We start from the raw sequence: 14,499 nt of genomic DNA on the forward strand, positions 1-14,499 counted from the left end.
CTGAACTGAATATAGTTGAAATAAATTGTTTATGAGAGAAAGAAATTAGGAACTGAACTGAACTGATTGGAGCTGAACTAAACTCAATAGAGCTGAATTGAACTAAACTGAACTAAAGTGAAATTAAGCTAAACGGAGCATGCCCTAAGTCTAAGCCAATTTAGATATTTTTAAAACTTAGTACCAATTAATAACTCTCTCTCCCTAAAAATCGGCTTCCGTCATTTCATGTGGCTATCATTTGTTATGCAAATGCAAATGAAGGTCACACTCTAATAAAGTAATAATGTTAATACCCAATATATCCTCACCACAATTCAAATGCTTCATATGAAATTTTTTACTCAATCCCTAATATCATCGATGTAAAGAATGGAATCCCGACCCTCTAGTTTGCATAACTATGATATGTTTGTGTAATTATTAAGATTTCTTTAAACCCTCTCTCGAAAGAGGTTTGTGATCATGCTCTTATCTCTCCTTCATGAGCTCCTTCATGGGCGGTTAGGCTAGAGATTTGTGGACATTGGGCCTAGAAGTGAACATGGACATTGATTAGTGGGCTTGTCAAAGTAACTTGGACCAATGAATTGGATCAAAAAAGACAAAAATCAACAAGGCAAGGCAAGGCAAATTGCAAATATATGAGGCCTAAGATACTTCTAGTCTAGTATGCTATAAAGCATATAATTATCAACCTTATATGAAATGAAAGCAGGAATTCAAAAAAAAAAAAAAAAAAAAAAAAAAAAAAATTGTCATAATATTCATGCATGAAGACTACTTTGTCACCTAAAACCAAAACCTCTCTATTCATAATTTTATACTTCCTTCGTTTCTATATAGTTGACGCGTTTAATTTAGGCACATATATTAAGGAGAGGAGAGAGAGTGAGCGAGCATGAAAAAGCAAGTGAGGTAGCTTGTAAATGCAAGGTAAAAAATTTACCCCAAAAGGAAACGTGTCAACTAAAAAAAAATTCCTAAAAAAGAATCAAGTCAACTAAAAAGAAACGGAGATAGTATAACGTAGAAGTATTATAAACACTATTCTATTTGGTGAAACGATGGTCCTTAATCTAATTTATAATCCTCTCGTGTCAATACTTGTTGAATTGCTTCAATGTATAGTTTTCCAGTGTTAACTTTTTTATAATTTAATATACTTATTGCTAATTACATAAATAATTGGTCTAATATAACATACGTGTCCGGTTAAAGTGGGGTACTTAAATAAAAGAGAGATAGTTATAGGAGTATCAATACATATTTAGTTAAAGTGAGACACTTAGAAACTACATTGAAAATGGAGAATCAAGGTAAAAAGCTCGACATCGTTTCCTTAATATGCTTGTTGTTTCAATTTGACCCTCACCGTAACAAATTATTATGCATGTTTCATTTTTTTTTAACAGAGAAAGAAAATAAAGTACATTGACTATTTTTTTGTGTCTTGTGCAATTAACATGGGGTTATTAACAAACAAGGGGGTTGCTCATAATTATTTTTCAGAAAATGAACTTGAATTTGAATATTCAATACTCCATATTGTTGTAATTTTACATGCATTCAATCACATATGACATTACTTGCTCCAATATATAATACTTCGGTATATAATTAGTTAATACTTTGAAAATTGTGACAATAATGTTTTCCAAGTAGTAATATGTTTACTTTTGACTATTTTGAGCTTTTTTATGGCTTGTATACTACAGTATTATAGACTTTATAAAGTCTAATTTGAATTACAATTTCATGTGAACTAGAATTATATTATTAATAATGTAATCACCGTCCATTTAACTTTAAAATTAAAAGCCTAAAATGAAGGGAGAATGTCCTAAGGATGTTGAATTTTGTTGTTAGGATTTTAGGAAATTGAAGCTCAACAACTTCTCAAAATGATAAAAATAAGAACACTTTATTTATGAAAAATAGAAATTTGATTTTTAGCTTTAGAGTAGTCAACCAATTTTCTCATTGAGGTAGAGCAATTAGAGGGGAAAAGGGATTATGTTAATCTAAATCTAGCAAGATTTTGTACTTTGGATTTCCAAAAGCAATCTTCAATTAATCATAATGAGCAATGTGAGCCCATGCTTGTTTCCCTTTTCTTTTTATTATTTTTGACCCATCTTTCTTTTTACATGTGTTGTTGCGATTTATACAATCATGTGACTAATTAAGTGTTCTAGATATTTCATTAATCAATTGATCTTTAATTGATTTTTATCCCATTAATTGAGGACTTGCACTTGTATATATATAGAATAACATTTAACAGCACAAATTTGTCTTCGTTCTCCATGATCAATGAACAAGCTAGCTTAATTAATCAATGAGTCATTCGGTGTTATATATTTAAAGATAAAAGTCTTACATGTTTTATTATCGTAAATAATGATCACAATACCATATCATTTCAAAATCAAGTACTCATATTATCATGTATGCCATTTATTATATATAAAAAAAGGAGAATATATATGAAATGATTATATTCACGTTGTTCACATTACACAATCTAAGTGAAGGTAATTTGAGAAATCCAATTATATATTAAAAAATATGTAACTTTTCTTAATAATATAATTCAAGTCAAAACTAACAATTCTATTTCTTTTATTTTTAATTGTAGTGATTGATTGTGTACTATGTAGAAAAAGGGGCATATATTTTTAACTAAAAATAAGTTAATTACGGTGAAATAATGTTAATTTAAGAAATTAAACCAATACAAATAGAGTATTATTTTGAATCAATCAAAAGTTGATATTATTCTAAATCATAAAATTTTCTACAATTTGTTCCTCTTACGTAAACATTACACCTTATTCTAATGTTTCATCTTGTCTCCACTTGCTCAAGAAGTTGACAATATCATGCAAAGTTTTGTAACATGACATTTATGCACGATGCTAGATGGAACCTTCATCGCAATATTTTAACAATTAAAATAAAATAAAATTAAAGAACAATCTTAAACAAAGAACATGCAAATTGTCAAATTCAAAGGACATAATTTCTTGACATTTTCCTTTAATTTTGTGATAACGAAAGGCGGTGAAAAAGACTTGAAAATCTTAAACAAAGACATACCATCACTTTTTTGCCTCAAATTCGTGGTTATTTCATTTTATCCAAATCCACTGCTACTACACGTAAATGTCTTAAACCCTAATAACGACTAATATTGTACTCCATTTGTTGCACTACAGCTCATTAAGATGTAGACTTATGAGCTACATCTATGTTATTAATAATAATTCAATTACATTGCTTATTTGATTGTTTAATTAAGCTAGATTAATCTTATTAATCGTGATTTTGACGGCAAAGTCTTTTCTGTATTATTAGTATAATATATTGTATCACTAATATGCAGAGATTAATTTAATTTCAACTTTTGTTTGAGAATTATATATATACTCATTTAATTTATTTCTCAATAATAACTTAATAAGCCGCATATATTAGTCTTTTCATTTTTTTATCAATGAATTTGCATTTAGATTTTAATGCATTTTCTAAATGGTATTGTATGTACTATTATATTTGTTTCAAAAATAAAATAACCTTATGAGGGAATTGTATTATATTTAGTTTTCACAATTTAATGAAAAATACTTAAAGTTTTTACTACTCTGAACTCAAGTTAATCATCGGGAATTGAGACTAGCATGAAATTTCTGATATTTACAAACATATTGATGAGATCCCTTAAGGCTTAAACTGTAGATGCAATGAACAAAAAACCCCTTATACCTAATGCGGTTATCCATTTTGTCACATTGACTTTGAATTTTTGATGCCATGTCAGAGAGTCAACTCAATCAACTTAAAATTTAACCAATTTAATTAAGCTTATGGTTAAAATTAAAGCCAATATTCATTTTTATACTTTTCATATACTCTATATATTAATACGGAGTACTTTATACTATACATTACCATATATATGATTAATATTTAAAAGTAACACATAATTGTGTTAGACAATCGTATTATTATCATAAGATAATATTTAATTTGTGAGTTACTGTAAATATATGACCTAGTATCAGTTTGTATACCTCTAAGGGCCTGTTCACATTTAATGAAATGAGCTAAATTAAACTGATTGGAGCTGAACTGAACTGAACTGATTGAAGTTGAACTAAACTGAATTGAATTGAGCTGAAATGAATATTTTATGAGAGAGGGAAATTAGGAGCTGAACTGATTGGAGTTGTACTGAACTGAACTGAACTGAAATTAAGTAAATGTGAACAGACCCTTAGTCTAATTCACCGACAATATGGTCTTATGATAGTAAAAAGAACTTATTGAAAAATTTGTTTTAAAAGAGTACCTTAGTACATATATATTGCGAGATAAACTATAAAAGTCAGTTTAAGATTACAATTATTTATTTATTTATTTATATTTTTTTTTTGAAAAACGTCACTCCTTAAGTACTTGTATAGTTGTATGTTGTATCACAGTATCGGCGGGGCATTAGTAATTAGCACTAGTGATTCGTCAATTAGAAGGCTTGTTATTCCTTTAAGCTACCTAATATTATAGGGAGCCTTAACCTCTAAGAAACATATTTACATATATACAGTTAATTACGAATATAATAGAAAGAAAAATCTCTAATTAATTCATTAATTATGAGTTGATTTCTCAAGAAGATTACTCGAAATTACAAACATTAATTGGCACTGTTAATTCTTCGTACGATTATACAGAGGTGGACTTTGTATGTACATGTGGCAAATCTTGTAATCTAAAACATGACACATGTCTTATTTATTTGGTGCACATGCACTACAGTTGTTGCGTACATTACTCCTACGTACCGGTTTGTTTTGGGTTTGGTATATCAACTCGTAAATTTCGTACTGTAATACTTTCTCCGTTTCAAAATACTCGTAATTTACACTTGACAATTATCATAATGTGAAAATTATATGATAATAATTATTCTTAAAATTACTACCAATACACTACAGTAATATTTTACTCAACCCAAAGAGAAATTGAGTTTTAGTGTTTTACACAATGAAGCGTTGTTCTTGTTTGATTTGTGAATTATTTTTATTTGGTAGTTAGATATCAAAGTAAACGTTAATTTACCATATATACTAGCTCTTCATATTATAAAAAGACAAATCTAAGAATGAAAGTTTATTCCTTATCATTTTAGGCCTCTTTTTTGTTATTAGAAAAATCTGCCTAAATAAGCACTACCAATTACTTTAAAATGGGTTTAGATTCATCTATCATATGTTGTATGCCTGCATGAATATACAATTAGTATTTTTGTCAACCAAAAAAATTCTTGTAGGCATATTCCCATAATAATATTAAGAACCATATTTAAATTATTTATCAAGATAATGGAACCATTTTTTTCAAAGACAGCTCAACAGACGACTCCCCCAACAAGTGAAAAACGCAAATCATGCAAGGTGGTGATGCATGAAAATTGCAACTATGCATATAGTGTTCTTATTAAATGAAAATATTATTACATGAAATCATTTAGAGCGTAATATCGTTACAATGTACTCGTAACACCCTCATGGGATAAAAAATTATTACGTAATACTCTATATATACTACATGTGATAAAATAAATATTTCGTAACAAGAATAATATCATACTCAACTAATAATAAAGTACATAATTTTTTATTTTCAAACATGTACCCATGCATGTACGAAGTATTACTCTTACCCTTTCCATTTATTCATTGATTTATAATGTTAGATAAATTGATATTTTTTAAAAATTTATTTTTTTTAACTAACAAGAGATAAATTGATAGTTTAACTAACTTTATGATGAAATAATATACACACTTATAGATAGCTTTATATATATATATATATATATATTATTATCTTTTATTTCTATCTAAATAATTACCATTCTCTTTACTTTTGTTTGCTTCTAGTACGGGGCCTGTTCTAATTTACCGAACTGATGTGAACAGAGCTGAACTAAACTGTTTATGAGAGAAGGAGATGAGCAACTGAACTTAATCGAACTGAGCTGAACTAAATTGTTTAACCGAACTAAGCTGAACTAAATTGGAGCTAAACTGAATTGAAGTTAAGCTGAAAAGAACATGCCAGTAGTTCACACTTAAGGTGACATGCATTGAATTGAAGTGATTGCATTTCCTTCCACCTTTAATTTGGTAACAACGAGCTACATTTGGTCGAGTTCACACTTAAGGTGACATGCATTGATTTTCTTTCTATTATAGGATATTCCAATTGATCTGAGTACAATAATATTGATGATGAAATATAAAATTGTATAAATTATCATTCAAAATTCCCCAAAATAACATTTGTAAACCCTATTGATCAATTATTACCTATATGTATCTTATGAATTCTGCATCCTTCCACTCGACATTAGACAAACCATACTTACAAAGTAGCTAGGATCAACGTCCACCTTACATGAGTTACATCCCCTCGATCAACTAACAACGATAATCCAACCTCTTACTTATGAATAAAACACAAATAATAAAGACAATTGTACGTAAAAGAAGCAATAACAAATTAACAAGTAACTAATTCTATATCCTTCCAAACGAGTTGACGTACCATATAAACTAGGTTGGACCATGCTACATATCTATATTGATAGGAACAACAACTTTTCATATCGAGAAAGATATAATTAAAACCTTCAAATCTTTAAGATTTCAGCACATCAAATTTATATATCCACTCGAAAATAACATTAGTATCAGAATGAAATACACAGATAGCTTTTTTTTAAAAAAAAGGTTTGAAAAATTAATTAAGGGTGTAGGACTATACTAATTAAAGAAATGAATAAAGTTGATCATAAACATTGAGTTCCTAACCCTTGACAATTCCTAGTACTTGAGAATTTGGATTTAAAATGCTCATTAAGGTGGCTTGACCAAAATTCAACTAAACATCGCATTTGACTAGAAAAGCACACCCGACCCGACTCGAAACCGATCCAAAAAATATCCGATTTAGATTTGAATGAACTCGCGTGGACATAACAATATAGTATGACTTAACTTTTAAAATTTACCCGACCTGACCCGATCATGTTAAATCCGGCGATCCGATCATCCGAATTAACACCCCTACATTTGACTATGTCACTTTTAAGTTACTACAAAGTTGTAAAAAGCTTTACTTCCTTTGTGAAGTTTTATAAAAGTTGGTTTGAGTATTAATTTTAATTTGTTCTTTTTTTAAAGTCGAACGAGTAAACAATCTTAAACACAGTTTGTATAATACTACCTCTGGTTCTTATTACTCGCAACAAATGAATATTTTATGTCTCACAAATAATACCCCTTTGTTGCAAGTAATAAGAACCGGAGGTAGTATAATAAAATTAGGGTTAGTTTTATTTGCAATCATCAAACATTATTATTTACTGTATTATACTACGTTTACTTATTGATGACCTGATTACGCTTAAGCATGCTTATATAGTACGGAGTATTATTTATTGTTCCATACGGAGTAGAGCATAGTGTAATACATATTAAGACCGTACCAATACAATATTATGTACTCTGATCCGTATTTGTTCATTTTAAGTATTAATATACAAATAAATTACTAATACCATGTAAACCCTTATAAATATCATTGGTATGCATTTTTCAAGACTTTATTAAGCAAATTATTTCATACTGATCATATCTTTCATCTTATTCTTCTTCATTTTTTTTTTCAGGATTTGCCCCATATCTATATTCAAGCAACCAAATTAATTAAGAGAGTCAATGCAATCCTGACCTAATAGTTAAATAATAAAAATACATTAAATTTCATACTCGAATCTTGTCCCCCATCTAATTTTAATTAATCGTAGTAAATTAAAAAGGATATCAAAATCATATCCGATCCACAGCCATTTATATATATATTTACATACATTTAGAGATACAATGAGATGAAATATGAATAGAATGACTTTTCGTAAGACACAAGTTATTGATGGCCAGCCAATACATGTAAAATGAAATTTATGTTTTTAATTTAGTGTAATTGGTTGTATATAAGTGAGGGGAAATTATATTTATGAGTAGCATATTAATAGTTATATGTTGTAAATATAGTAAAAATGTTAAATATAATTGTTGGCATGCATCCATGATATCTCGGGTCATTGTATGTAATATAAGCTTCTTCTTTATATATATATATATATATATATATATATATATATATATATATATATATATATATATATATATATATATAATTTTATTTTATTTTATTTATACTTAGGTGTCAAAAAATAATCGGTTTGCTGAGAGAGAAAAATGTAACCGGTGATAAATGTTGTTATAAAAAAAAAATTAAAAATAAGTGACTAACATTATAGTCGGTGTGATAAACTAAGCAAATAAAATTTCATAGATTAAACGGTAACAACTCCTTTGCTATTCGAGCAACGACTGTCAATTTGAGCCTTAATTGACACATAATTTAGGTAAGGTAAGGATGTTATAGGTCTGGGCGAGTTTTATTAATGGCCCATCTCGCTTTTGACCCATTTAGATGGGAATAGGTAGGTTAGATGACTCTTATGATGGTAGAAATCATATATATATATATATATATATATATATATATCTAGCATGGATATTGGGACAAGGGTATATTTTAGGGTGTATTTGCTCCAATGCGCCCCCGTATCTATCTAGTAATAATATAATATCACTATAGATGTCAATTATCTTACTTGATAATATTGAGAATCGCTCTCTATATATATATCTAAGGCATGAGATGTCAAAGTACCTTAAATGTGATTATGATTATACTTTGTGTAATTAAGTGTGTTGAAATCATTCTCTATTTTTTCTAAATACTTATTAGGCCCGTTCTCATTAGATTATTTTCAGTTCAGTTCAGTTTCTAATTTCATTCTCTCATAAAATATCTAGTTCAGTTCAATTTAACTCTAATGAGTTAAGTTCAGTTCAATTCAGCTCAGCTCAGCTCAGCTCAACTCAGTCAATGAGAACATGCCCTCCCTATAGTTTGTTACATTGACGACATATCTGAAAATGTTTAAGTTCGGTCATAAATATATGCAATTTTTATTAGTAAAATGTTGATATTTATTTGAAACCTAGTATATATGTACTGTGTAACAATATAGTAATTACACAATAATTTATTTACATCGAAAAGAAAACATGATCAAACTTATTATAGAGGGTATAAAAACTTCCCCTGTATTTTCAAATGTAACAGTTTGATCGATATATTTACCAAGACACATATTTGACCAATAATAGCTTTAATTGCAAATTAGTAAAAAAGTATAAAAATTTAAAATATATCTCTTGATTAATCCAACAATATAAACATACCGTACATGTTTTTTTTTTTTTTTTTTTTTTTTTTAAATTTTGTAATTTTATTATTTTTTATTTTAAACGGTAGCATTTTTTTTTCTAAATGTAACACTAAGAGAATTAAGTCAAACTTTAGATTAAAAGCCGGAGGGAGTGATAAAATGTATGCATTTAAAACGGATAAAATATGTGGTGTTGAACATATTAAGTTAGATATCCGAGTAGCCAGTCAAACAAGGATCGAATAATTAATTAGATATTGCAATTTTAAATGTGAAAGGAAATAAAGAGGGACAAACAGTTTAAGTTAGATATTCAAATAGCCAGTCAAACAAGGATCGAATAATTAATTACTGCTTCGTATTAGATTTCATAATTTTAAATGAAAAGGCAAATAAAGAGACCAATATCCGCATCCAACTCGCCTAAATAAAATCCCTAAATCTAGGTGAAAAGTCTCATAAAACTCACCTCTAACTCCAAGTACAACATTTGGAATTCATTCAAGAAGATCCAAAAAACCTCACTAGTTTGTTCAAAGTCCAAAAGAGAGAGAAAACAAGAGAGAGTGATCTCATCATCTTAAGTGAGACGAGTCGACTCACTCACTCTCTCTCTCTCCTCCGCGTTAAAGCCAGCTGGTCTCTCCTGTGGATTCCTTGGTGGCGTGCATTGTGGACCTTTTGGGTCCCATTTTTTTCTTTATCTCTCCTCCAAATTATTATTTTTTTTTATTATTTATATTTCCTTTTTTGTTTTTATTTTTACTATTTATTATTCCCTCCTTCTTCACTCTGCCTTTCCTCGTGCCCCCATTCCTACACTCACTACTCTCTCTCTTCTTTCTCCCAAAAAAAAAAAAAAAAAAAAATGTTTTCTTGTATAGTTGATTTTTAATTTTTTTAAATTCTACAAAATTACTCACCAAGATTAAATTTTGATGAACACCCAATTCAATTGGGTGTGAGATTCGATCTGGGTTTCAATTTTTTTTCCAAAAAAAACGAAATTTAATTTTGGATGGCAAAAACAGGGGTAGTTTCAGAGGGAGATACAATTAGGGTAAATGAGTTGAAAAAAGAGCTTAGATTATTAGTTAAAACTATATTAGAAGAAGAAGATCACATTAATAATCTTAATTATAATGATAGTAGTGATGATTATTGTGTTTCAAATTCGAGTAATTCGTCTTCTTCATCTGTTGTTGACGCCATTGATAAAGCAAAAGATGTTCTTTCTGCTTTAAAAGAGGCTAAATTGAAGAAAACGACGTCGTCTTTGCGTTTAGATGATGGGTCTTTCTCTTCTTGTCCTCCTGAGTTTCGTTGTCCTCTCTCTAAACAACTCATGCGAGATCCTGTTATCATCTCTACTGGCCAGGTTATTATTATTTTTAATTTAATTTAATTTCAATTTTACTGATTAATTGAGTATATTTACTCATTATTGCATAATTTCGTAATTAAATATAAGGTAAAGTATTATTTTGTTGGTTAATAATTGTAATGTTATGATTTTTATTGTTTACCAATTAATCTTGATTGTATTATTGTTTCAATTGTTCTCACATTATTAATTTGATTCTGATTTTTGAAAATTTTGAAATAGTTGTTTTTTGGGTTTTTGCTCAATAAGTGTCATTATCAGTGAAGAAAAAAAAAATTCTGATTCTTGTCAGAAGTAAAGTAATGGTTAGCTTTATTTCAATGCTAAGCATCTAATTCTGGCTTTATACAATGAATTGTGCGTTATTGAGTCGTATGAATTCTTCAATTTTGTCATTTTGGAACAGTTTCAACCTTTTTTTAGGTGGGTGATTGAGAGAACTTGATTAGTGACACTAATGATTCTTTTTATCTTTTGGTTGTCGGCGATGATTAATGCAGTCTAGATTTGATTAATGGTCTTTGATCGACTAAGCTAGTTGACATCGAAGACACTATTATATACGAAGACACTATTTAATGTTTTTCGGAGTCCACTTGAGCGATAAGGGCATTGCAAATTACAAATGGAGATGGGAATTTGAATCTGTGACTTATCGTATACAAATCCTCGGTCATTGTCTTGTCATTAGGCCAATACCTCATTGTTGCGACACTATCACACTAGTGATTAATTATAGGTTGATTATGTGCATCTGGTTGTTATTGAGTATTGAACTATTGACACTAGTGATTAATGATAGGCTTGAGTGTTGGACTAAGTGCATTTGTTTGTTATTGTCACCCCGAAAAAAATAAAATGCTAATGACTAATCTGTTCTTCATTGAACACCATTCGAAATTACATAGCTACCAAGTATTCTAGCTCGAAAAAAAATTCAATATTTCAATTTAGAATTTGTTTAAAATCCTGTTAGGAGAATGTCTAATAACTGGTCCCCTGTAATTCTTGATTTAATTCGCTTTGATTAAAAATAATATTAAGAACCCTGGAAACCCTAGTGCAAGAATCCTTCTAACCTGGTCTCCTGTAATTCTTGCTTTATTTATCCTTTTTGATATAATAATGTAATTAGCTTAATCCACTTTAGTTGATTAACAATTTTGTCGTGATTTGGACTATGTACTTTCTTTGTGACGTAAGAGTGATAATGCTTAACTTTAATGTGCTTAATCTTTAAGTATGATATTGTTGTTTAAGAGACGAATTGCTTTTGTTATCAATTATTTGAAGAATTTGGATAATATTGCTTTTTTATGTTGCTAATTGGGTTCTGTTTGATATGTATCAGACTTATGATAGACCGTTTATCCAGAAGTGGCTGAAAGCAGGGCATAGGGTATGTCCAATTACGCAACAAGTCCTCTCACACTCGCTCCTAACTCCGAATTTTTTGGTTAGGGAAATGATCAATCAATGGTGTGAGAGCCGGGGGATAGAGAATCCCGAAACTGTTGGGTATGTAAATGAGGAAGGAGCCACTGAGGCTGATCGAGACTATTTTTCTGCTTTGCTTGATAAAATGTCCAAGTCGATTGGGGAACAAAAGGCAGCAGCCAAAGAACTCCGACTCCTTACCAAGCGAATGCCCTCATTTCGGGCACTTTTTGGTGAATCAACTGAGGCTATACCTCGGTTGTTAAAACCCTTAACACAAAGGCGAGGATCCTTTTCATCAGGGAGTAATGAGATGAGTCACCCTGATCTCCAAGAGGACTTGATCACAACTCTATTGAACATATCGATCCATGATAGCAACAAGAAGCTTGTTGCCGAGTCACCTATGGTGATCAAAATACTAGTAGATGCATTACAATGTGGAACACCGGAAACAAGGAGCAATGCAGCAGCTGCCCTCTTCACACTATCTGCCCTTGACTCGAACAAGGTCCTAATCGGGAAATCTGGTGCATTAAAACCTTTGATAGAACTTTTAGACGAAGGACATCCAATGGCAGTGAAGGATGCTGCCTCGGCTATATTCAACCTATGCATTATCAAAGAAAATAAGACAATGGTCGTCCGTGAAGGAGCAGTCCAGGTGATTTTCAAGAAGATCAATAATGGGGTACACATCGACGAGTTATTGGCAATTCTAGCAATGCTATCAACCCATCAGAGGGCCGTGGAGGAGCTGTCTGATCTCGGGGCAGTCCCATGTTTACTAAGCATAATGAGGGAAAGCTCGTGTGCTCGGAACAAGGAGAATTGCATCGCCATCCTCTATACAATATGCGTGAACGATAGGTCTAAATTAAGAGAGTTGCGCGAAGAGGAGCGCGCGTATGGGACATTGTCACAGCTTGCACAAGATGGGACTTCAAGGGCCAAGAGAAAAGCTAGTGGCATACTTGATAGATTAAGCAGAGCTTTTAATCACACCTACACTCATACTGCTTGATCATTAGACCATAAAACAATACCAAAACCAACAACTGTATGTAAATTTTGAACCTTCACCTAAAATCTTTGTTTTTTTCATTTTTTTTTTTTTTTTTTTTTTTTTTTTGTAAATTCTTGGATTTCTTTCTTTTTTGGGTTTTTATTTTTAATCTTAGGTTAAGCAATGAGCTATATAATCTGTGAATAAAATAAAGAAACAAATAAGAGAGTATTATGTCTACAAAAACTAAATATCTCTGACAAGGTAGCACTATTTATGTTTTATGTGGCAGTTTTGGTTTACTCCTTTGTATTTTACCTTTGAAGTAGCTATATATTGAATATTGACAGTTGTCCTTTTGTTCTATCTATAAACAAGTGTACCTCATTTAAGCATTCTTGAGGGTTTTTGCCAGATTCTTTAAGAAGATACCAAATTGGTTCTTTTGAGCATTTAATTTTATTGCATAAATGAATTTTATTTTAAATTTTGCTTTCTTAATCTAATAATAGAGACAAAGTTTAGTAAGCAATTTTATTTTTTATGTAAGAAAATGATAGAACTGACTACATATTGTATACTCTTATGTACGGCTTATAATGTTACATAACATAGACCTTATAAATAAGGTGGTCAGGTTGAGTTAGGGCATGTTCTCTTTAGCTTAATTTCAGTTCAATTTCTAATCTCCTTCTCTCATAAACAATTTAGTTCAGTTTAGGTTCAATCAGTTTAATTCAGTTCAGTAAATCAGAATAGACCCTTATTTTGTGTTTGATATAAATTGAATTTGAGTATGTTTTTGAGGTTATCTAAGGTTGGACAATCTAAACATCTTTTTGACTTTGAATTGAGTTTCCAATTTGATTCTAATCTTATACATCACTCTAGTTTAGGAAAAGTTTAAATAGAGTTATCGGATTAGGTACAATCTTGCACAAGACACTATATTTCAAGTAGATTTGAATAGGGATTTCGAACTGGTTATAATCTTACATCTTAACTCCATCTTTCAAACAGATTCAAATCGAGTTTTCAGAATGGTTATAAACTTACATGTTACTCCGTAATCCGTACATCATCAATTAAAGGATTATTGTTACAATTTGGAGGATACATCATAAATTTTTTGGTGAGTGGCTAGAACTAGAAGTGAGATAGGAAGATAGGAATCAAGAATAATGTGTATGTATTCAATGGACACTAATAGAGCATGTATCAAGTGTTTGTGGTCCACTTAAGCCTAAAGGTGTCAATTCCACATTTCATGTAAGACATAAAAAGAAGTATTTA

The 14,499-nt window shown here is 30.0% G+C and overlaps 1 protein-coding gene across 1 annotated transcript; it reads left to right on the forward strand.

Annotated features, from left to right (window-relative positions):
* Nucleotides 1–10,156: 10,156 nt before the first annotated feature.
* On the forward strand, nucleotides 10,157–13,437 carry LOC145624235 (U-box domain-containing protein 9-like). Its single transcript, XM_081677239.1, has 2 exons — nucleotides 10,157–10,757; nucleotides 12,115–13,437. Exons 1-2 carry the CDS (start codon nucleotides 10,398–10,400, stop codon nucleotides 13,222–13,224), a joined length of 1,470 nt encoding a protein of 489 aa, XP_081533365.1. The 5' UTR covers nucleotides 10,157–10,397; the 3' UTR covers nucleotides 13,225–13,437.
* Nucleotides 13,438–14,499: the final 1,062 nt, after the last annotated feature.

Source organism: Chenopodium album, chromosome 3 (genome assembly GCF_948465745.1).
Source record: "Chenopodium album chromosome 3, dcCheAlbu1.1, whole genome shotgun sequence".
Taxonomy (NCBI): Eukaryota; Viridiplantae; Streptophyta; class Magnoliopsida; order Caryophyllales; family Amaranthaceae; genus Chenopodium; species Chenopodium album.